Source organism: Myotis daubentonii, chromosome 10 (genome assembly GCF_963259705.1).
Source record: "Myotis daubentonii chromosome 10, mMyoDau2.1, whole genome shotgun sequence".
Taxonomy (NCBI): Eukaryota; Metazoa; Chordata; class Mammalia; order Chiroptera; family Vespertilionidae; genus Myotis; species Myotis daubentonii.
The window spans coordinates 70,169,626-70,194,644 of record NC_081849.1 but is presented as its reverse complement, the minus strand read 5'-3'; the positions used below and the strand labels follow the sequence as shown (position 1 = coordinate 70,194,644).

General features: G+C 38.0%; 2 protein-coding genes across 3 annotated transcripts in view; one reads left to right on the top strand and one right to left on the bottom strand.

The window, feature by feature from the left end:
* The window catches only part of RSBN1L (round spermatid basic protein 1 like), a 62,220-nt gene extending 50,640 nt beyond the window's left edge, over nt 1-11,580 (top strand). For both annotated transcript variants that reach the window (XM_059712722.1, XM_059712723.1), the window contains 2 exons: nt 7,294-7,402; nt 7,484-11,580. In XM_059712722.1, coding sequence (XP_059568705.1) covers nt 7,294-7,402; nt 7,484-8,125 — 751 coding nt within the window. In that variant the 3' untranslated portion in view covers nt 8,126-11,580. The remainder of the gene's footprint in view (nt 1-7,293; nt 7,403-7,483) is intronic.
* Nucleotides 11,581-20,387: 8,807 nt separating this feature from the next.
* Nucleotides 20,388-24,628, bottom strand: TMEM60 (transmembrane protein 60). Its single transcript, XM_059712748.1, has 2 exons — nt 24,465-24,628; nt 20,388-21,077 (listed from the first exon to the last, which is right to left on the bottom strand). The coding sequence occupies exon 2, from the start codon at nt 21,025-21,027 to the stop codon at nt 20,626-20,628; it is 402 nt and encodes a 133-aa protein (XP_059568731.1). The 5' UTR covers nt 21,028-21,077; nt 24,465-24,628; the 3' UTR covers nt 20,388-20,625.
* Nucleotides 24,629-25,019: the final 391 nt, after the last annotated feature.

The following is a 25,019-nucleotide window of genomic DNA, read 5'->3' as shown; positions in this document are numbered from 1 at the left end:
AAGTAGGTTTACGGTTTGTATGGAAAGTAATTCCATAATTAATAAAAAATGGTAATACAGAATAAACTCTGTTTTGTGTACTTATAACTGTAAAATTACATTTGCTCTACCCTGTAGATTTATTTTTAAAAAATATATTTTTATTGATTTCAGAGAGGAAAGAGAGGGAGAGAGATATAGAAACATCAATGATGAGAGAGAATCACTGATTGCCTGCCTCCTGCACACCCCACACTCGGGATTGAGCCCTCAACCTGGGCTTATGCCCTGACCTGGAATCCAACTGTGATGACCTGGTTCATAGGTCGATGCTCTGAGCCACACCACCTGGCCACCTGGTAGATTTATATATTTGAGGTTGCTTCTTTGAAATCCAATTTTTTAAAAATCCAAGCATCTATCTATAATAATAAAAGGGTAATATGCTAATTAGACCGGACATCTTTCTGGACAAAGCCGGGGCTGGAGGGAAGCCCCCTGGGTCCCGGGTGCCTTGCCGACAGCTGGAGGGAAGCCAGTGCCAGCAGCTGGGGGAAGGAAGGCCTACTATTGCACAAATTTTCGTGCATCGGGCCTCTACTTGAAGTATAATTTACATTGAATAACATATACACACATTCATTATAAATACAGAGTTTGATGTACATTTGAGAAATGTATATAGGCATGTTACCACTACCACGACTAAGATAATAGAACATTTTGTTTCCTTCATATCCCTTGGCAGTTAATCTCCCCCGTCCTTACCTCAGCTCCAGACATTCTTTTTTTTTTTTTTTTTTAATATATTTTATTGATTTTATACAGAGAGAAAGGGAGAGGGATAGAGAGTCAGAAAAATTGATGAGAGAGAAACATCAATTCAGCTACCTCCCGCACACTCCCCAGAAAGGATGTGCCTGCAACCAAGGTATATGCCCTTGACCGGAATCGAACCTGGGACCCTTCAGTCCGCAGGCCGACGCTCTATCCACCGAGCCAAACCAGTTAGGGCCAGACATTCTTTAATCTTTTTGTTTGTTTGTTTGTTTGTTTTGGTCTTCAAAGGTTAGTATTGCCTCCGTAAATAGAATCATACATGATGCCTGATTTCTTTCACTTAGCATAATGTTTTTGAGGTTCAGCTAAGTTGTTACATGTATTAGTAGTTCATTCCTCAAGTCTACAAAAGAAGTACTAGAATTAATAAGCAAATGTATCAGTCTTGGGATAAGACAATATTGAAAGTCAATTGCATTTCTATATATCAGCAATAAACATTTGGAAAATGTAATAGAAAAATAATACCACACAATAATAGTATAAAAACCTGAAATAGAGATAAATTTTAAAAATATAAGATAGATGCTAAAAACTATAAGACACTAATGAGAAAAATTAAGGACTTACATATATGTAGTGATATACCTTCTTTATAGATTGGAAGACTCTATATTGTGTCAGTTCCTTCCCAAATGATCTATAGATCAACTTATTCCTAATAAAATCTAACACGTTTTTTTAGAAGATATTTTTTTAGCCCTAGCTGGTTTGGCTCACTGGATAGAGCATCGGCCTGGGGACTGAAGGGTCCCAGGTTCGATTCCGGTCAAGGGCATGTACCTTGGTTGCAGGCACATCCCCAATAGGGGGTGTGCAGGAGGCAGCTGATCGATGCTTCTCTCTCATCGATGTTTCTAACTCTCTATCCCTCTCCCTTTCTCTCTGTAAAAAATCAATAAAATTATTTAAAAAAATATTTTTTTTTATTGATTTCATAGAGAAAGGGAGAGGGAGAGAGATAGAAACATCAGTGATTAGACAGAATCATTGATTGGCTGCCTCCTGCAGGCCCCCTACTGGGGATCAAGCTCGAAACCTGGTCATGCGCCCTTGACAGGAATCGAACCTGGGACTTTTGAGTCGGTAGGCCAAAGCTCTATCCACTGAGCCCAACCAGCTAGGGCTAATACGGTTTTCTTATTTAAATAGAAAGAACCTTGGCAAAACAGTCTTGGAGAGATGGAGGGAGAATAATGTTGGAGGATTTACACTACACTGCCTGTCATTTTACTAGTAAAGCTTACTTTGAAGCAACAGTAAATAAGAGAGGGTGGTATTGGTATAAAGATAAACTTTAAGATTAATGGAACAGAATAGTGTCCAGTGTTCATTCATTTTTAGTGAAGAGGCCAAAATAATTCACTGGGGAAAAAGAGTCTTTTCAAGAAATGATGCTGGAACAACAGGGTATCCATACACAAAAACAAATATTAAAAAATAATGAGCCTTGACTTTTATCTCACACAATACAAAAATATTAAAATGGATCATAGAAATAAATGTAACCATTAAAACTATAAAACTTGTAGAATAAAACATTGGAGAAAATTTTGCACTAGGCAAAAATTTCATGAAACATAAGAGAAAACGATATCATTAAGATTATGAAAAGTGGGCTACAGACTAGCGGAAAATATTTGAAGTGTGTGTGTGTGTGTGCATATGTGTGAATGACATGTATCCAAATATATAAAGAATTCTTACAATTCAAAAATAACACAATTCAATTAAAATTGGACAAATAGCCAAAACCGGTTTGGCTCAGCGGATAGAGCGTCGGCCTGCGGACTGAGGGGTCCCAGGTTCGATTCCGGTCAAGGGCATGTACCTGGGTTGCGGGCACATCCCCAGTGGGAAGTGTGCAGGAGGCAGCTGATCGATGTTTCTCTCTCATCGATGTTTCTAACTCTCTATCTCTCTCCCTTCCTCTCTGTAAAAAATCAATAAAATATATTAAAAAAATAAATAAATAAAATAAAATAAAATTGGACAAATATTTGAACTGGCATTTTACAAAAGATACACAAATGCTCTTTATTTATTTATTTTTTAAGGAAAGAACTTGTTCTTTTTTAATATAAGTATTTAAAAATTTCTAAACACTATGTTAGCTATATTCCACATATACTGATGTTGTGTTTTAATTATTATACTAGAGGCCCAGTGCATGAATTCGTGCATGGTGGGGTCCGGCTGGCCTGGCCCCAGTCAGCGGTTCAGGGCCGGGCCAGTCAGGAGGAGGAGATGGTGGGGGGCCGCCTGGGGGGAGGGGCCACGGGTGATTGGCCGGTGGGCCCCACTCCTGATTGGGGTGGGGGGGTGATTGGGTGCAGGGCCAGCCATAGGGAGGGGCAGTGGGCCAGCCAGCCCTGCCCCTGAACGGTGCCAGGGGAGGTTGGCTGGCCAGCGCCACCCCTGATTGGTCTGGGGAGCAGGCTGGGGGGAGGGTGCACAGACTGATTGGAGTCGTGGGGGCTGATCGGTGGGGAGGGGCTGCAGGCCGATCAGGGTGGTGCGGGCCCATGGGGTGGGGCAGCCGGGGGGAAGGGCTGTGGGGGCTTTGGCTGGCCGCCCCACCCTCCATCGGGGTGGGAGAGGCGGATCAGGGGTGGGGCCGGCTGAGGGGAGGGGCTGAGGGAGGTTGCAGCCGGCCCCGCCCCCAGATAGGGCCTGTTCGATGGCTGCAGTGGGCATCATGGCATCCGGTCGTTATGGTGTTTCAGTCGCTGGCTTTTTATATATATAGACAGTTCAGAATTTTTTAAGTTTTCTGTTTGATGTCTTTTTTTTAAAAAAATCATGAATTATTTAGAAAACTGTTGCTTCCTTTTCAATATTTGAGAATATTTTTCTAGATTTTTTTGGGGGTGTTTTGATTTCTAACTTAAGTCCCTTGTGGTCAGAGAACATACTCTGTATAATTTGTCCTTAATTTACTGGGGTTTGTTTTATGGACTACCTTGATGAATGTTCTATGTGCACCTACAAGAATGTATATTCTGCTGTTATTGGGGGTATAATGCTTTATTAAGCACAACTAAGTTAACTTTGTTGATAGTGTGGTACAAGTTTTCTGTATTCTTACTCACTTTTGTGTTATTAATCTCCAACTGTAACATTTAACTTGATTATTTCTCCTTTTAGCTTTGATAGGGTTTTTTCCCTTGTAGGTATTTTTCTTTGACATCAGCTTTATTGACATACAGTTCACCCATTTAAAGTATATATAATTCAGTGGTTTTTAGTGTACCCAGAGTTGTGCAGCTATTACTACAATTATAGAATATTTTTATTAACTCAAAAAGAGATATCACTTGTTTATGGATTGGACTTTTTAGCTATTACATCCTCTTCAGCTCTAGGCAACCATTAGTCTGCTTTCTTCTCTCTGTAGTTGTCTATTCTAGATATCCTCCTATATAATAAAAGGGTAATATGCAAATCAACCAAATGGAGGAAGGACTGGTCGCTATGATGCGCACTGACCACCAGGGGGCAGATGCTAAATGCAGGAGCTGCCCCTGGTGGTCAGTGCGCTCCTACAGGGGGAGCGCTGCTCAGCCAGAAGCCAGGCTCACGGATGGCGAGTGCAGTGACCCGCCTCCACGGCAGCGCTAAGGATGTTCATCAGTTGGACATCCCTCGAGGGCTCCTAGACTGCAAAAGGGTGCAGGCCGGGCTGAGCAACCCCCCTTCCTAGTGCACAAATGTTGTGTACCGGGCCTCTAGTTTCATATAAATGCAGTGACATAATATGTCGTCTTTTGTGATTAGCTTCTTTAATTAAGCATGTTTTCAAGGTTTATAGTTTTTGAAGCTCTGGTAATAGGTGACTACACATTTAGAATTATTATTTCTTTTCAAATTGACCTCTTTATCATTATAAACTGTCCTTTTTATCCTTGGTAATATTCCTTGTCTTGAAATCTACTTTGATGTTAATACATCCAGTCCAGCTTTCTCATGATTAGTCTTTGTCCATTCTTTATTTTTTCATTTGTGTGCCTATATTGTTTCATGTAGATACCGTATATTTTGCTTTTTTATTTTTTTTAAATATATTTTATTTATTTTTTACAGAGAGGAAGGGAGAGAGATAGAGAGCCAGAAACATCGATGATAGAGAAACATCGATCAACCGCCTCCTGCACATCCCCCACTGGGGACGTGCCCGCAACCCAGGTACATGCCCTTGACCGGAATCGAACCTGGGACCTTTCAGTCCTCAGGCCGACGCTCTATCCACTGAGCCAAACTGGTCTCGGCTATTTTGCTTTTTTAAAAATTCAGTGATAAACTGTCTTTTAGTTGGAGTATTTAGACCAGTGGTTCTCAACCTTCCTAATGCTGCGACCCTTTAATACAGTTCCTCATGTTGTGGTGACCCCCAATTTCATTGTTACAAATTGAACATAATTAAAGCATAGTGATTAATCACAAAAACAATATGTAATTATATATATGTTTTCCAATGGTCTTAGGCGACCCCTGTGAAAGGGTTGATCGACCCCCAAAGGGGTCGCAACCCATAAGTTGAGAACCTCTGATTTAGACCATTTACTTATAATGTATCAGTAAATGTAGACTTAAATTTATCATCTTTTTCCCATTTGACTCTTGTTTATTCCCTTTCCCCCTTTTCTTGTATTTATTAGCATTCCTTATACCTTCACTATTTGCTTATTAGTGGTTGCTCTAAATCAGTGATGGCGAACCTATGACACGCATGTCAGAGGTGACACGCGAACTCATTTTTTTGGTTGATTTTTCCTTGTTAAATGGCATTTAAATATATAAAATAAATATCAAAAATATAAGTCTTTGTTTTACTATGGTTGCAAATATCAAAAAATTTCTCTATGTGACACGGCACCAGAGTTAAGTTAGGGTTTTTGAAAATGCTGACACGCCGAGCTCAAAAGGTTCGCCATCACTGCTCTAAATTATGAGAATCTAGCTTCAAATATATACCATACTGCCACTTATTAACTCCCCTCCCCCAATTTCTGGACTTTTTGCTAATTATTGTTATACATTTGTATTTTACATATGCTGTAAATGCCCAATATGCTACTTTAGCTATAAGGAAGTGTTCCCAAAGAGATTTTAAAAATGAGATTACAATACCTTTTATATTTACTATTACTTGTGCTCTGCATTCCTTTGAATAGATTTCATATTTTCATCTAAGTATCATTTTCCTTCAGTCTGAAGAAATTCCTTTAACATTTTCTGTTGTGCTGGTCTTCTGGTGACAGATTCTTTCAGCTTTTGTTTGTCTGAAAATGTTTTTATTTCACATTTTGAAAGATATTTTTTGTAGCTATAGAATTCTAGATTGACTTTTTCTTTCAATATTTAAAAGATAATCTGTTGTCTTCTGGTGTGCATTGTCTTTCATGAGAAGCCTGCAATCATCCTCATCCTTCTTTCCCAATATATTAATGTGATGTATGAGTTTTAGATTTTCTCCTTATCACTATTTTGAAAAAATTGTTTATAATTTGCTTGGTATAATTTTTTGTTTTTGTATTTAGTTGCTTGTAATTTCATTAAAAAAAAAAATTTCCCCTCTGCATTTTTTGTGAAGATGTATTTGTATAATCCTAATTAATTAAAGAATTTGGGAATTTTTCTAAGGTTATATTTAAAGACAAGCAGATAGCCCTAACTGGTTTGGCTCAGTGGATAGAGTGTCACCCTCGGACTGAAGGGTCCCAGGTTCAGTTCTGATCAGGAGCACATACCTCAGTTGCAGGCTCAATCCCCAGTCCTGGTTGAGGTGTATGCAGAAGCAACCAAACACTGTCTCTCTCACATTGATGTTTCTCTCTCTTTGTCTCTCCCTTCCACTCTCTTTAAAAATCAATGTAAAAATATCCTTAGGTGAGATGAACGATAGATAGATAGGGTAAGTAGGTAGGTAGGTAGATAGATAGATAGATAGATAGATAGATAGATAGATAGATAGATATTAAAAGAAAATAGAGTGGTAACAGTTTATTAGTCCTTTCATTAAGAGTTATTTAGGGGTTTTAAGTATCATTATAGTTATATATGTCTTTATTGAAAGAAAATATTCCCTTCCCCCATATTTAACTCTAATTTTTATATATTATTTTCAACTCTCTCACTTAATTTGTTGAAATATTGACCTTAACTTAATACAAAATACTTAGTTTTTTATTTACATAATTAACCAGTTCAGATAGTTTTAATTTTTCAAACTGTGGTTACACATAGCTATAATAAATTGAAGTTAGTTGTTGTTTTTTTATCTATTTAGGTTGAAATCCATGGTATTATCCCTTTGTTTAAATATGTAAAGTGGTCTGTTAATTATAATTTAACTTTATTTCTAAAACAGTACTTTGGTTTTTACTGTAAACGATTTTTAATTTGAATTTAATAAGGTCTTAACAGAATGAAACATTAATGGCACATTCTTCCTTATCTCATATTCTTTCTTAGGCTTGATCAACCCCGAATAACCAAAGATGTCATTTGTTTTCATGCTGAAGATTTCTTAGAAGTAGTTCAACGAATGCAGTTAGATTTACATGAACCTCCACTGTCCCAGGTATATTTAAAACCATTATTGTCTTCAGTTGAATTTTTATTGTGAAAAAGACTTACTGCTATTCCTTGTTTCTTTTTTTAGTGTGTCCAGTGGGTTGATGATGCAAAACTTAATCAACTGAGGAGAGAAGGCATTCGATATGCCAGGATTCAACTGTATGATAATGACATTTATTTTATTCCAAGGAATGTTGTTCATCAGTTCAAGACAGTTTCAGCTGTGTGTAGTTTAGCATGGCACGTTCGGCTCAAATTATATCACTCAGAGGAGGACACTGCTCAGAATACAGATACTCATGAAATGGGCACATCACCAGATTCTATATCATCAGTTCTTGGACCTCACAGTGACAATAGGATTTGTGCTGTAAGCAAAACCTCTTTGGAGTCTATTTTTTCAGATACACTTCATTCTAAATATGAAGTACAGCAGATTAAACAGGAACCTGTTGCATCTGTAAGAATCAATGAAGAATCTGTGAATGTTTATGTTTCTGAAGAGACTAGAACACCGAATAATATGGATGGCAAGAATGTTAAAGCAAAATTGGATCATGTTCAATTTACAGAATTTAAGATTGAAGTGGACTCCACATTTGAAAATAGCAACAAAGACTTAAAGGAGGAATTGTGCCCTGAAAGTCTCTTAAGTCTAGTTCATACAAGGCAACATAGTTCAGTACATTCACATCAAAATAGAAAAGATGATGACATTTTGTGCTAAATATGTACATACCATTTAAAATCTTTTTTAAAAAAACAACTTAATAATGTAATAAAGATTCATGAATTATGAAAGCAAGCCAAGGACTTGCTCTCAAGTCTGTTACGAAATATAGTTTATGTAGCTTTGTAACATTCCTCAGTGCCTGTCCATAACTGTGAAGTATCAAAGCACTTAGGGCCAGATGCACTGTAAACATTGCAGGTTTAAACAAATGGAGTCTTTAAAAAGTCATTTGTGTTGGAGTTGTAGATTTTAGAATAGAGCTGACATATATATATATATATATCTATATATATGTGTGTGTATATATATATATAGATATATATATATAGTAATATGAGCCAGAATTCTTTTTCAACAATTTAAGGCTTTTCCATAGAGCTTATTTATACCAATTTTTTTTTTTTCATTTTAAATGTGTCAGCACTGTAGTGTAAATAGCTTTAAATTTTTTTTTAGTGTGATTTATATTGAAATGTGAGCCACTTAATAAAGGTTCATAATAAATATGTTTTCTGTCGGGTGTGCAAAAGACAAACTGATAATTCAGTTAAATCATTTATTTAATCTATCATGTGTCGGTGTATCCATTTAGAATGGTAAAGGAGAGCAAATGTACATATTCAAATCTAGTGAATATTTAAATTCCCCACATTGTGTAAGCATTTTTAAAACCAAGATTCAGTTATGAAAGCATATTTATGTGTGTGTATGTATGGGAATATATATATATCATTTTACATAACTTCTTAAATTGCTGAATAAGATGAATGTGTGAAACTTTGTAGCCCTACTCCCAGGAATTCATTTTAAAATATTTATATTCAACATTAAGAAAGCAGTTTAGGTAACAGAAATAATTTTGTAAAGTTGGGCAAAACAAGTCTGTTAGTGATATCTAACCCTTCTAATTAATGAAGTTTTGTGGCCAGATTACATAGCCCTAACATAAATTTTATTTGTAGTGTATGGAATGATAAGTTGAGATGACTTTCTTATTAATAGGCACCTTTGCTATACCTCACAGTAGTTGAGTAAAACATATTTACAGAAAGTTTAATTGTGGCAGTTAAAATCCTTTTACATTTTTCTTGCAAAGCAGGTAGAAAATATGGCAAATATAAAATCTTAAAATAAGGACACGATTCATACAGAGATGTAGCTAACAAAAAGTGTTCTCTCTTCTTTCTAAGGATCCCTCTGCCTACCCTAGCAAGGTAAATAACAGAGTATAGCTGACTCTTGAATAACATAGGTTGGAATTGCACAGGTCAATTGAAAAAATTCTGTGTTTAAGTGGATCCACGCAGTTCAAACTCTTGTTCAAGGGTCAACTGAATTTGTTTTTCAAAAGAAGCTCTAGAAAGCAAAATTGGGGTAGGAAACAGGATTGCCAGTGCCTAGCTAAAGATTATTAAAATAATTGTCTTCAGTGATGGATTTCAGCAACTCTGCTTATTACAAATCTATTTTGTCTTTGTTATTTTTCTGGGCTTATACTTTGGTTGTTGACTTTCAACTGGGGTTCTTTGTGCTGCCATTGGGCTAGAGTTGCTATTCTCATTTCAGTGTTTTCCGCCCCCGCTTCATTTGTGATACCCATAAAACTGCTTATTTTTCTGGTTAGGAAGAAGCCATTTAGAAAGAGGCATTTCATCAGAAAAATATAAACTATAGCAATTATATCATTTCTGGCCCCTAGTTGAAAAGAGTAGGCAAGTATTGTTGAAAATCTCAATGGTTTGTGGGAAATCAATATATTTACAACATAGGAATCTTCATGGAATAAAGAAGATATAAATCATGATAATGTAAATAAGGACTTTCTTTTATATATACTGTCTTATCCTATCCCTCACTTTAATCTCCTCTTAAAGCTAAATTTATGTATTTGCACCTACCATTTCAGGAGAGAAAAGTTCGTAACAAACCAGTATTAAGAAATAGGGGATATTTTTCTGGTTTTCTGGTTTTAATTGAAGGGTAATATATTTAACAGGATTTTAGTTCCAATTTTCCAGTAGCATACACATAGATAGATAAGATCATACTGTAATAAAATATCTTGGGTATCTCTCCAAAATATACGAGCCTTAATTAAACATTTATTTTTTTAAAATATACTTTTATTGCTTTCAGAGATGAAGGGTTAGGCAGATAGAAATATCAATGATGAGAGAGAATTACTGATTGGCTGACTCCTACATGCCTCCTATTGGGGATCTAGCCAACAACCTGGGCATGTACCCTGCCTGGGAATCGAACCAAGACCTCCTGGTTCATAGGTCAACACTCAACCACTGACCCACACTGGCCGGAATGAAATGAAACTTTTAATTTAAATTTAAAGATGTATCTAACAAAACAGTGGTTTCCTTTTGTTTCCTATATAGCCTAAAGTCAAACTTCTCTATCTTTTGAAAATTTGTTTTGTAAAATACATACATCTCTGTGGACGTGAAATATAAATCAATTTCAAATTCAGATTTCAAGATATAGCCTTGTTACATTGAATAATGCTTAAAGTTCCTTGTATGGATTATGGTTTTAAAATCCTCTTCAGATGCAATCTGAGAATTTTTTGACTACTATTGTTACACACAATTTCTATTTCAATATTGCAGCGTATCGATGGTCTCCTAGTCAGTACATTCCAGTTCTTTATCAGAACACAGGTTTTTTGCTGTTATTTCAAATGTCTTGGACCAGCACAATAACACATTTAAGATACAGCTTCTATATGATCTTATACTATATAGAATAGTTATGTAAATTATTAAATTGATACATAGACCGTTAGAAAAAAACTAAAGTACCTCAGTGGTATCTATGACAGTACTTTTTTAAAAATTACTTTTGTTTATACCCTTTTAACTATCTAAGTAATACATATTCAATACTCAGGTTAGCTGGCTAGCTAGCAAAAGAATTAAGCATTTATGATAATTAGTTGAAAACTTTACAAAAGCCATATTCATTATCTTTCTTGTCACTAAGGCTGTTGACCTTCAATAAAGCTTAGGTTAATGTCGCACATCTATGTGTGTGTGTGCATGTGTGTAAGATTATTGGAAATACTTATGTTTGCTTCCACATATATTCATTTTCAGTACACTCTATAACTTTGGGTGGTGGGTCTTGGAAGGTAGGAAAGATTTATTGGGTTAAGTCTTCAAAGTATTTCATTAGTGTTCCCGAGTGTAACAGTTTTTTTTCTCAAACACACATGGCAGGTGAGATCACTTTTGTAAATAACAGGTTAGCACTATTTTGCTAAATTGCATTCAGTTTGGGTTTTTTTGGCGTTTTTTTTTGACAAGTTCATTGTCATGTAAAGCAAGTATCTCAACATTCATTTTACACTTAGCAAAGGTGCAAGATTTGTTTTTGGAGTTTGAGAGGATTTTCCTTGTCTTCCACCTTTCAATAAATATTAAAATTGATAACCATAATCTTTTTACCTTTGTTTTTGTAATTATTTTTTTTTACATTCGATTTTTATTTTCATCTCGTCGTCTAAAAGTTCTTGTTTCTCTTTCTTCAACAGAAGCCATAAGGTCTAGAAAGTGATTCCAATATGAAAGTTTTTTTTCCCCTCTTAACTGGTTACCATAAATTAATTTATGCCAAAAGAAAATATTGAAGATTAACTTAAACAAATTCTCTAAACTACTTAGGTATGGGTGCTGGGATGGCATGGTAAATTGCCTCCTTTCCCTTTAGACATGACCATTTCAATCTCAGGAGGGGAGGACAAAAGTCGAATTGTTTTCTAAATACTTTTAAGCTGATAAGTGACATGAAGAATTTTATGTCTTCAAAGTGGTAGAACAGTTCTTAATCTTTCTTCCACCTGATATAACTGCTTTGATATATAAACAAAATTTTACTGGTTTTAGAATGTGTTGTCTGTTTCATGGAAGAGTTATATTTGATGTATTTTGCAGAGACAGTATAACTCTGATATAGATAGTTAAGAGGACAACTCAGGAGAGGTATAAATTCCTTCATCTCTGTTCTGTTCAGTTCTTCCTCTAACCTGCCTACTACAGATGGAAATGATCACTTTTTAGAACAGGGGTGGGGAACATCCAGCCCTTGGGCTGTATAAGGCCCTCGAAATCATTTGGTCTGGCCCTCGTAAGGCATTAGGAGTTAATTAAATGTTTGACCAAATATAGCAGCTAATTTTTTAAGTTATTTTGTATGGCCCGAGAATGATATAAATACCCAAATGGCCCTTGGCAGAAAAAAGGTTCTCCACCCGTTTTAGAATGTCAAGTACAAGGAGCTGAAAAGCAGAGATACCTTTCCTTTCTAAGTTTATAGACATTATATATCATATACAATATATTGGGAGGGCAGGGTAAGGAGAGGAAAACATTTTGCATTTCAGTTAATCTTCCTTTCCAGGACTTCAGAGCCAATCAGGGAATGTGAATGAGCTGAGAACAAAATGTGGGGAAACAGAATTTATGTTAACTAGAAATTAAAAATAAAATGTACTAGCCCCGGGCCAGTTGCTCAGTGGTTAGAGTGTTGGCCCACTGACTCAAGGGTTGAAGGTTTGATTACTGGGCAAGGACATATGCTTAGCTGTGGGTTCATTCCCTGGCCCTGGTTGGGGCTGGTGTGGGAGGCAACTAATTGATGTATCTCTCACATTCCGATATTTCTCTCTCCCTTTACTCACACCCTTTCACTCTCTAAAAAATCAATGGAAAAAATATCCTCGGGTGAGGATTAAAATAAGTAAATACATAAAATGTATTAGTTGTATATTTTACTGCTATTATCTTGCTTTCCAAGAACTGCACTAAAATGAGACATTCAATACTTTTTTGAATTTAGGATTTATGCATCCATGTTTTTAAAATGTCTTTACACTTTTCTATCAAGTTCACTGTTGTTATACTATTGAAGACTACTAAGTATGCAGACTCCAGTCAAATCAGTATAGTTGCAAATATTTTGAGTAATACAATATTTATAATTTTATTTGGGTAGTTTTATCTGCCCCTCAAGCTTGCTTTTATTTATTTGTTTGTTTGTTTGTTTGTTTGTTTGTTTATTTAATTTTTTAATCCTCACCCAAGTATATTTTTCCATTGATTTTTCAGAAAGAGTGGGAGAGAGAGGGAAAGACAGAAATACCGATATGAAAGAAACACATTGATTGGTTGCCTCCTGCATGCGCCCTGACCAGGGCCAAGGCCAAGGCCAGGGAAGAACCTGTAACTGAGGGAGGTATGGGCCCTTGACAGGAATTGAACCCAGGACCCTTCGGTCCATAGGTCAGTGCTCTATCCATTGAGCCAAATGGGTTAGGGCTGCCCCTCAAGTTTTTATTTGAAATTTTTATATGAAAAGTCTCAGGTCTGTCATCTTTAAAAAAACAACTTCTCACCCTGACAGGTGTGGCACAGTTGGTTGAGTGTAATCCCATGCACCAAGAGGTTGCTGGTTCCATTCTGGATCAGAGCACATGCCCTGATTGCAGGCTTGACCTCCAGTTGGGGGTGTCATGCTGATGGATGTTTCTTACATTGATGTTTCTCTCTCTCTCTAAAATCAATAAAAAAACACCTCTTGTATTTGGCTTCTGTTTATGCTCCTGTTCCATCTCTATTCCTGATTGATAGTTTTTAAAAATATGTCTGCCTTTACTTCTTTCTCATATCACTACAATTGTAATCCTCAAATTTAATCACTCAGCTGAAATGGTTCTCTCAAAGGACATCATTTGCCAAATGCAGTAGCTGCATTTTTCTTTTTTAATCCTCACCTGAGGAGAGTGAAGATATTTTTCCCATTGATTTAGAGAGTGGAAGGGAGGGGGAATAAATAGTGAATGGGGATAAAAAGAGAGAAACATGGATGTGAGAAACATTGATTGGTTGCCTCCCACACGCAGCCTGATCCAGAGTGGTTATCAAACTTGCAACCCAGGTAGGTGCCCTTGACTGGGAATCGAACCTGAGACCATCCAGTATGCAGGCCGATGCTCTAACCACTGAGCTTGTCAGCTAGGGTAGTGGCTGAATTTCTAAATTCTGTTTAATCCTGTGGCACTTATTAGTCATTTACTCCTTAAAACTCTGTATGACCCGTCTGTTTTGTTTTGTTCTGTTTCTTTGGATGGCTTCTTTAGCCTCTCCAATATTTAACCTAGTCTCCATGATTATTTCTCTTAGGTCTATACACTGGGTCCTTGAACCGTCTTCATGACTTTACTTAGCATTGGTTCTCACTTAAGTTCTAATATACCTTGTAATCAAATCCAAACGCCTCTCTTGCCCCCAAGCATTAGCTGTTCTTTTTTTCTCCTAATATGGAGAACACAGTCATCTCATAGTAATCTGATTTCTCTAGCATTTCCTCTGTACAATGCATTATGAGATTTTCTTGAGTTGACTCCAGGAATGTTTATAATTGGTCTATTCTTATTATAGATATTCAGAATAATTGTAGATGTTCATCTCACCTGGACTTTTAAGGTCGCCTAAAATGCTGCTTGCAGTCTTCAGCCCCTATCCCCAACAAAATTATAGTTGATATATATTAAACAAAATTATAGTTGATATATATTAATTTCGGATGTAAAACATTGATTTATCATTTCTATACTTTACAAACTGGTCTAGTAACCATCTGTAACCTCAATCCATTTTTTTAAAAAAAAATTTTTATTGATTTTTTTACAGAGAGGAAGGGAGAGGGAGAGTTAGAAACATCGATGAGAGAGAAACATCGATCAGCTGCCTCCTGCACACCCCCTATTGGAGATGTGCCCACAACCAAGGCATATGCCCTTGACCGGAATTGAGCATGGGACCCTTCAGTCTGCAGGCTAACGCGCTATCCACTGAGCCAAACCGGTGACAGCCTCAATCCATTCTTTATGTTACCACTAGATTAAACTTCCTAAGATACGATTATTACACTTCTGCTTAGAAATACGCGGTAGGTCCTTCCCTGAAGAATAAAGGCCAGATGCGCAGCATAGCACTGAGGAGCCTTCATGATATGGCCCTTCCTTTCCAGCCTCATCTACTACAATCTCTTACACTTAATGTGCCTAATTTTCAGCTTTAACAGATGGCAGTACTTCCCTTTGTGTACTTTTGAAATTACTTGTCTTTGCTGGGGGAAATCTCTGCCTGAAATACAACATAGGGAAATCTCTTTTTTAAAAAATTCCAGTTAGATATCTGTGTGTTTTTTACTGACCTCATCTTCAACTGACCCTACCCCACAACTGGTATTGAACTGATTCTTTCCTCTGCTTCTTGTGCCTCTATTCACATCATTTAATATATGTATTAGTTATGTACATGTTGGGCTCTAGCTAAACCATGAGCTAGATTTACGAATTTTCTTTACATCCCTTTGTATTTCCAACACATAATATATAGTAAGTACACTTGATGTTTAATAAATATTTCAAGAAACAGAAGTTAAACCCTAATTTTATTGGGCGTGAGAAAAACAAATTATGTAGGTTTCTATAATTTAAAAAGTCTACCTCTGACATTAATTCATAATGTAGTTCTAGAATTGCAACAGAAGGAAAAGTGGAGAAAATTAGATCAGCAGATACTAAAAGAAACTAAATTTCTATTTTGTACTTACTGCGTACTTATAGGAAAAGTTTAAGAAGATAGCTACTTGCTATCTAGTCCTGTTGGGCAGTGTGGAGATAGTAAATAATTGTATTGATAATTAAACGAATAAAATTTACCCAACTCTTATTTCCTTCAACCAGAGATAACACAGAAAATTATTACAAATTAAGGTTTAAATTTAATTATATCTAAAGTGATTAAATGGGAAATATGTAAGAAGCACCTTAATATTTCATAACCTGAAGCAGAATTTAACTATTCCTGAGTTTTACTTGGCAAAATAAAATCTGGCTATCTGGTTAACAGGTATTCTGAATAAGCTTTTGTGGTTCATCATACTGATATAAGTGAACAGAAGTTGAAAATATTGAAGCAAGATAACATGCAGTAGTTGTTTTAGTTTACAGTATCCTGTTGCAGGAGTGGGACAAGGACATAAAGGTGGCACATTTTCACAAGCAACCTTCTGTAAAACCGTTTTACTGGGATATTATGCTGAGGACATTTGTAGCAGTACAGCTGTGGGTCATTTAAGGGCAATGATACACTTGTATACTGTTGAGGAATTACTTCACTTAGTCTGCATGTAAAGTGGGGGTAATACTTATTCTGTTAATAGGTGGTGAAAATTCAATGACAGAACATGCCAAATGCTTACTTAGCCCATTGCTCGGCATAACATAAACACTACAAATGATCCTGGAAATAACAAATTTGTTCTCTCAAATTTTGGGCATCTGGGAAGAGAAAGTTTCATCAAGGGTATGGTGGAGGTAGGTATACATCAAAAACAAACTTCTTCCTACTTCATTATTTGCCCTGAGCTGGAAATACAAAATCATGCCTTGTCACAGACTGCCTTTTCCTGGTATAAGTGAATTACAAATTTGTTTGTAGTGGATGATAGTGATAATTTGCTTTGTGGTATAAGATGACCAGTATGATTTAGCTGATTTGAATACAGAACAAGCAAAATGAGAGTAAAACTGGGTTACTAGTAGGTAGGTACCTTTCATAAAAGTTTTCAATCAAGTGTTGTCTTTAGCATTTGAAACCTATTTGTGGAAACAGCATTTGGAGTTAAATGTCTCCCTTTATCAAGGACCATGGGCTGATTTCATTTACCTTTAGTTTTTTCATAATTATAATGAGTTTTTTTCTTCTTGGTTCTAATATTCTGTAATTGCTGTGTACCTTTACTGTCTATGTCATGAATTACAGAAATAACAGTAATACTTTGAAGAAGAGTGTTTTCTTTTTTTTGTTTTTTGTTCTTTAGAGAGAGGAAGGGAGGGAGAGAGAAACATTGATCTGTTGCCTTCTGCACGCACCCCGACTGCAACCTGGGTATGTTCCCTGACCAGGAACTGAACCTGCTATCTTTTGGTGTATGGGACGACCAACCAACTAATGAGCCACACCAGCCAAGGCAGGAAACTCCTTTGGTAATTTGTGTCTTGTTTTGTAATATGATACTGAAATGACCTTGATTTGTAAGATTAATAACTTAAAACTATAGGAAGCTTTAGATCTCTATTTACTAAATACCTGTTTATCTCTCCATTTGATGTTTTCTAGTTTTCATAGTTTCAAGACTTATAACAAGTTATTTGTTTACAAGTTGCTTTTACTTAGAATTTTGGACAATTTTTTTGCCCAAACAGATTAAATTATTTCTGGTCCATGCTGACCTGCTAAATAATGGCTTCACTAAGAACCTTTCATTTTTCAAGTTTCTTAAGGCAGAATGTTATTTTTTTAAAAAATATATTTTATTGATTTTTTACAGAGAGGAAGGGAGAGGGAGAGGGATAGAGAGTTAGAAACATCCATGAGAGAAACATCGATTCAGCTGCCTCTTGCACGCCCCCTACTGGGGATGTGCCCGCAACCCAGGTACATGCCCTTGACCGAAATCGAACCTGGGACCCTTCAGTCTGCAGGCCAACACTCAATCTGCTGAGCCAAACCAGCTAGGGCAGAATGTTATTTTTATAAGCACTGTTAATAAACATCTGTTATATAGGAGGTATGCTATAACTAAAAACAAATGTATGAAGGAATTTTTCTGCAATACTAATTGTTTTTATGTATTATTTCATTGGTTTTGCTTTTTCCATCTGTGAGCATAATTTAAAATATATGTATGTATGTATGTGTATATATATATATATATATATATATATATATATATATATTGTTATTGATTTCAGAGACGAAAGGAGAGGGAGAATGAGAAACATCAGTGATGAGAGAATCCATTGATCGGCTGCCTCCTGCTCACTCCCCACTGGGACTGAGCCAGAAAACTGGACATGTGCCCTGACCAGGTATCCAACTGTGACCTCCTGGGTTGATACTCAACCACTGAGCAACACCGGTCGGGCAATTTCTATCTTTTTTGTTTTTCAGTACTTAATTACTAAGGCTGTGAACCTGTGATCTCTAATAAGAAATATAGCTGGTCCAGCCAGTGTGGCTCAGTCAGTGGCTGAGTGTCGTCCATCCAGGAATCAAGACATCAAGGTTCGATTCCTCGTCAGGGCTGAATCCCCAGTAGGGGGCGTGCAAGATGCAGTCAATTGATGGTGTTTCTCATCAATGCTTCTATCCCTCTCCCTTCCTCTCTCTCTAAAAAATCAATAAAAAACATTTAAAAAATATATCTGGTCTTCATTTCCATTCCTGGCACAGGAATTTAATGCACTTGGAATTTCCTGAGTGATAAGTGTGATAAAAATGTCTTTGGAGTAAATGAGGTGACTTGGATAACTCCTAGGTAACCTAAGGATGGGGGCTGGTTGCCAGGGGAACCAACCCTGTGATTAAAGGGTTGTAACTTTTCAGTACTCCCTTCACCTCCAGGGTAGAGGGGTTGGAGATTGGGTTCAGTAACCAATGGCCAATGATTTAACTAATGACTATGTTATCAAGCCTCTATAAAATCCCAAAAGGACCAGGTTTAGAGAGCTTTCAAGTTGGTGAACAGATGAAGAGTGGTCACCTAGATAGCAGGCAAGCTCTGTGCCCCTTCCCTATACTTTGCCCCATGCATCTCTTCCATGTGGCTGTTCCTGAGCTATAACCTTTTATAATAAACTGGTAATCTAGTTAATAAAATGTTCCTCTTAGTTTTGTGAACTGCATAAGCAAATTAATTTAACTTGAGGAAGGGGTCATGGGCACCTCCAATTACTAGCATAGCCTGTCAGAAGCGCAACCAGGATGTTGGATTGGCTTCTGGTTATTTTTGGTTTTGTTCTACTGATTCTAGAGTGTGTGGGGGGGTGGGGGGGGCGGTCGGGGAGAGGGAGAGAAACATCAAGAGATAGAAACATTGTCTCCTGCATGCATCCTGACTAGGGATTGAACCCACAACCTGGGTATGTGCGCTGACTGGGAATCCACCCTTTTGGTGTAGGACAGAATGCTCCAACCAACTGAGCCACATGGGCCAGGGCTGGCCTCTTAAGTTTGAGGAATTAGTCTTCTGGGACTGAACCCTTAATCTGTAAATGTGATGCCATCTCCAGGTAGTGTCAGAATTAGTTCCTTGGTGGTGTGTGTGGGGGGGAAACACAGATTTGAATTGGTGTCAGAACTGGAAAGGCACACACTGCTTCAAGTTGTGTATTTAATGTGGCAGTGTACCAAATTAAAGAAAACACTTATGATGTTGCTTTTACACCAACTTCCTCAGAGATCTGTTATACCTTTCCTTTCAGCTATCTTATATAGATCTTCTACTCTTGTTTTATGACCTAGTTCAGAGGTCAGCAAATAATGCCCATGGGCCATCTTTTTCTTTTCTATGGACTGTGAGTTTTAAATGGTTGAGACAAAAATCAAAAGAATAATTTGTCAAATGTGGAAATTATATGAAATTTTTTTAAAAATATATTTTATTGATTTTTTACAGAGAGGAAGGGAGAGAGATAGAGTTAGAAACATCGATGAGAGAGAAACATCGATCAGCTGCCTCCTGCACATCTCCCACTGGGGATGTGCCCGCAACCCAGGTACATGCCCTTGACCGGAATCGAACCCAGGGCCTTTCAGTCCGCAGGCCGACGCTCCATCCACTGAGCCAAACCGGTTCCGGCAAGAAATTATATGAAATTTTTAGCCATGGTTTATGGTTGCTTTCTTGACATAAAACCTAAATTGAGTAGTTGCAACGGAAAGCTTACAAGTATTTAATATATAACCCTTTACAGAAAAATTGGACTGTTTGCATGTGGGCTGTCCCTTCTTTCCTTTGCCCTGTGAGAGATTACATTTAGATAATACATGCATGCATAGTTTTTACTGAACTACAAAATCCTCCTGTCTGGCAAGTTTCTGCTTCTGTCCTAAACAGAAGGTAGAAGTAACAAAGTACTTTGCCTAGACAAAAATCAGTCAAACTCTCAGATTCTTTCTAATGTAAACATGAAGTAGCACCCTCTAATTATATCAGTAACTAATTTTTTTCCCTTCATTATTTTTTAGAGGCACAAATGACCATTACATTGATTGTAATGGGGCCATGATATATTAAACTTCTCCCCAAATATGTAGGTTAGAAGGCATGTATTTACTTACTTTGAATATTGATCCATCCCTGCAACAGATTTAAACGTCAAGTAGAAATATAAGGTCCAAAACAAACTTTATTTAAATAGGGATAATAAAGATATTAACAACTCAAATATTGAATAATTAAGCTTTGGATTGACTGGAAGTCCATGATTCACCAAGACTATTTTATGGAAGCAGTATAAAACTACATTTGGTATTTTCTTCAGTTTTCTGGTATTCTTCAAGCTTGCAAAGATTCAGAACACTTTAATGACAGCTTGTTGAACAGCAGTAAGACAATGTCCTCAGAAGTCAGTCTCTCACAAAAAAGACGTTATAGCCAAGCTCTATTAAAGCCCCAGCCAGTAAGGTCCACAGAGGAATGAAGACATAGGAGAGGTTCATGGTAGTGAACTGTTCCAGTTTAGCACAGAGTGCAAGGCAGAAGGCTAATTTAAGTAACATTGCAATGAGGTACCAGGTTTTTTTTTTAATATTGTGTGATCCGTGTCGAGGGTCAAAGCCCGACTTACATCGTCCAGCCATTTTCACAATAAGCATAACCAGAAGAATAGTATCAAATATCCAGACTGGAATAAATATGAGGAACCAGTTCCAAGGTGCCTTCTCATCCAGTTTCAACACCAACATGATCAAGAAGAGTAATGTGAAAAGCCAGGTGAGCAGTACTCTCTGGGCCAAGGACATTCTCATTTAAACACTTTAAAGAGGCGGTTGCAGCGTCGAAAAATGGGAAATATACCCTAAGAGAAGGGAAGAAAGTCAAGATGGTTTTGATACCAGAAAAAAAAAAAAAATCACTTCTTTCTGGTGAACAAAGCTGGATCTTTCCCACTCAGATTTCCTAATTTTGAAAACATTCTATCATTCTTCCTTTCAAAATCTATAAAATTTGTAGCTATCTTTGACAGCATTACATCCATTATTCCTTTTACCCCATGAGAAAATACAATAAAATATTTAGTATACCCCCTGCATATAAGCTATTCAATGTCTCAAGAACAGTCTGTTGCTTTTCATTGCTATCACTCAAGTCCAGGCACTCATGACATGATTCCTATACCTTAGGGATGTTCTTAACTTGTCCTTAACGTTGGCACACCTACAGATTTTCATTCAATTTCAAGGAGTACTAAGAAAAAGCATCCAAAATCAAAGCAGTGAAAAAAAAGGAGATGATATTAAGCTAAGAGAGGACTAAGGAGGGAATGGTTAATAAAAATTAAGACATTAAGTATAAGATTATAAATAGGTCATTGGACTAAATAATATAGAACACATAGATAAAACTATTTTCACAGTCTAATCGATAGGTCTTATATTTTTAAGTTAAACGTTCTCATTTAAATTCTTATAAATACCTATTTTAGTCTACTTCTTTCTTATAATTCTTTTTTTTTTGCTTTGGGATATAGATACTTTTTTCATTACTTTTCAATCACTTAAAATTTGACATTTTGTAATTATTAGATGCTAAATTATTCAACAGATGGGGCTGTTTCTTACATCCCTATTCTGTCTTACTGTTCTATATTTGTTTTGCACTAGTACTATGACTGTTAGTGGATATGTTCTAGGATACATTCTAATATCTGGAAGGCCTAGTACCTACTCACTGTTTTCTTTTCCAGAATATTTTCTACCATTTTTAGTCCTTTCATTTTTTCGCTAATTCTTTTTTTTTTTTTAAATATATTTTATTGATTTTTTACAGAGAGGAAGGGAGAGAGATAGAGAGTTAGAAACATCGATGAGAGAGAAACATCGATCAGCTGCCTCCTGCACATCTCCTACTGGAGATATGCCCGCAACCCAGGTACATGCCCTTGACCGGAATCGAACCTGGGACCTTTCAGTCCGCAGGCCGACGCTCTATCCACTGAGCCAAACCGGTTTCGGCTTCACTAATTCTTAAAAGCTTGGAATTTTGATTGGGAGGCCATTAATCTATAATACTTAGATCTAAGTATTTATTTAATATTCACATGCAGTGGTTCTCAACCTTCCTAATGCCGCGACCCTTTAATACAGTTCCTCATGTTGTGGTGACCCCCAATTTCATTGTTACAAATTGAACATAATTAAAACATAGTGATTAATCACAAAAACAATATGTAATTATATATGTGTTTTCCGATGGTCTTATGCGACCCCTGTGAAAGGGTCACTACCCACAGGTTGAGAACCATTGGTTTACAGTATGCGCTATACTATTTGAGTTTTTTATATCAGTCTTGTGACCATTTGGAAAAAAGGTAAGTAGAATGGGAAGTCAGAAGACAGATTACATGCAGTGGATGAGGAGTCAACAGAAGATAATACTAGCTGACAACATTTAGTTCCCCTTGAAACATTTGGAGAAGATGAAAGGTAAGACATATAATGAGACTGAGATTCAAGAAGAAATTTTCAGTAAAGGAGAAAACTAAGTATGAGTATGAACTCAGGGATATAACCCACAGGGGAGTGATAGATGAGAGAGGATAGATACCTGATGGAAAGAGGAAAAGATCAGATGGTGGTTGTGATGGTAACAACAGCATGGGTGGTAAGAGTAAAAATGCAGAAAAACAAACAAGGAAAAGGTGAAGAAACTGGCTAGAAGATGAATCAAATGCCCTAGACTAGTGTGTTTAGTAAATTATATTTTAGAACTTGGATGTTTTCAGTTATATCTCTACTACTTTCAACAGTGCCTGTTTTACCTCAATAGTACCATGAGTCACCTAATTCCCCTTCCCCCCCATACCCATCTGCTTGCACTCAACTTGTTTATGTAGCTGGCAGGTGCTTCATTCTGCAGTATGAAAAGCAGATGCTTTTTCTCTTCTGTGCTGGTCTCCTTTCCTGGCCAAAGGATGTCACAGTGGGACGTGGGGCGGAGCTTGGATGAAAAGGTGGAGGGCTATGTATTGATTGATAACTATGGATGGGGTGTATTAAATTTGCTCAATCCCGATCTCGAGTCTATCTGGCCCTTTTGTGAACCTTCAAAAGTCCATAATACAGTTGCTTATATGTAACTCGTCTTTCCGCCATTGGATGAGTCAAGCTTCATTTTTTTTTTTCCCCCCATATAGGACTGAGAGGCAACTAGTCATAAGAAGGGAACCGGCACTCAATACAGGTACTTTAGGACGGAAGGTGGAAAGGATGCAAAGTCTTGTGGCTGCAAGTTTTACAATGTGGGAGGCAACAAAGTTCTGTACGTACTTGTACTAAAATGCCCTCGGCCGGGAAGCACTCTGCTGATACTTAAATGTTTGCTGAGCTACAATGATTACATACGACCCCAATCTTATTACTAATTTATTAAAAAATCATTGATTTAGGCAGTCGTATTTGTTTCCTGTTACTCTTCTTTCTCCTCAAAGGGAGGGGTTTGCGTATTCCAAAACAAAAATTTGCTCAACTTAAATATTTACCATTTGAGGCAGTGATTTCTGGTACGCTGAGGAGAGGTAAGTATTCGTTCATATGCTTCCTTATCTATGGTTAAAACTTTGTGTTGCCCCCCCCCCCATGGAAAAATAAAGGGCCCTGCCCACAGCTCCCGTGTCTCGGGGTCAGTTGTGTGCGGTCTCATGTGTTGTCCATGGCGCTTCCCACACCACCCCCGTTTCCCTGCTCTCGCCACTGCCATGGCTCTTCCAGGTGACGCTGCCTCCTGCCAAAGGCAGCTGCGCTCAACGAGCCCACAGCACAGAACTCTTCAAAGAACGAGTCGCTTTCGGAAGGCCTTGCTGCTGCAGCCTTGGCCAGCTTAACCATCCTTCAGAGGAGCAGCGCTCTGCTGGCCAACTCATCTGCTCTTCGCGCCTCCTGTCCCTAGAACTGCAGGACGCCCCTAAATTACCCTTGTCCTCCGTCTTCCAAGGGCGGGGGGGTGTCACAGCCCGTGGGGCCCCATCCAGACTCTCCCCCTCCACCCACCATTTTGCGCGGTGGCCCAAGTACATTACAGAGTTGAATGCGGTTCTTGCAAGACAGGAGCCTGGTGCCAAGCAAGTTTCTGTGTTGGGGGTTGGGAGTGGGAGGGGGTGACGGTGGGGGAAGGGGACGGAGGCACAGCCCACCCAGGCATCTGGAGGCCCGTGCCGGACGCCAGCGCGTCGGAGCCCCAGACTCACCTGGCTGCGCCGCTAGCCGGAGACCGAAGAGGGACGGGAAGATCAGGGAATTCGCCAGTTTGGATCCTTGGCCTAGTCCACCCTTTTCCCCCCATTAAATCCAGAACCCGTCACATGATAATCACGAAAAAGATCCCAGTTCCGCTCGCCAAACGGCCGCGGTAGAGGATCCCTCACTATTAACTCGGGGCCGCGCCCACATCCGGGGCCGGTTCTCACCGCCCCTGGGGCTCCCTATAGGTAGAGAGGACGCCAATCTGCGTGCAGAGGCCCCTTTGCCGGCGGTAATTGGACCATTTGGCCGCCAGTGCAAACCACCGACCTTTCCTTGTGTTCCGGTTTGCCAGAAGGGCGGCAATTAAAAAGCACACTCACTTGCCCCGCCTCTCTATTACTACTGGCTGGAAGATAAGTCAGTCAAAGTGCAGCTTGGAGTGTTCGTAGTCCCATTGGACAGGTAGATGCCAATCAAACTAACAAGCGCTCGGATACGCCCCCGCGGGGCGCTCCGCCCCTCCCGGCGCCCTCCCTGCCTGCGCGCGGAGACTGCAGGCT

Bases quoted from the DNA above. Each gene is read 5' to 3' on its own strand.
- TMEM60 (XM_059712748.1), bottom strand. From the start codon at position 21,027: ATGAGAATGTCCTTGGCCCAGAGAGTACTGCTCACCTGGCTTTTCACA.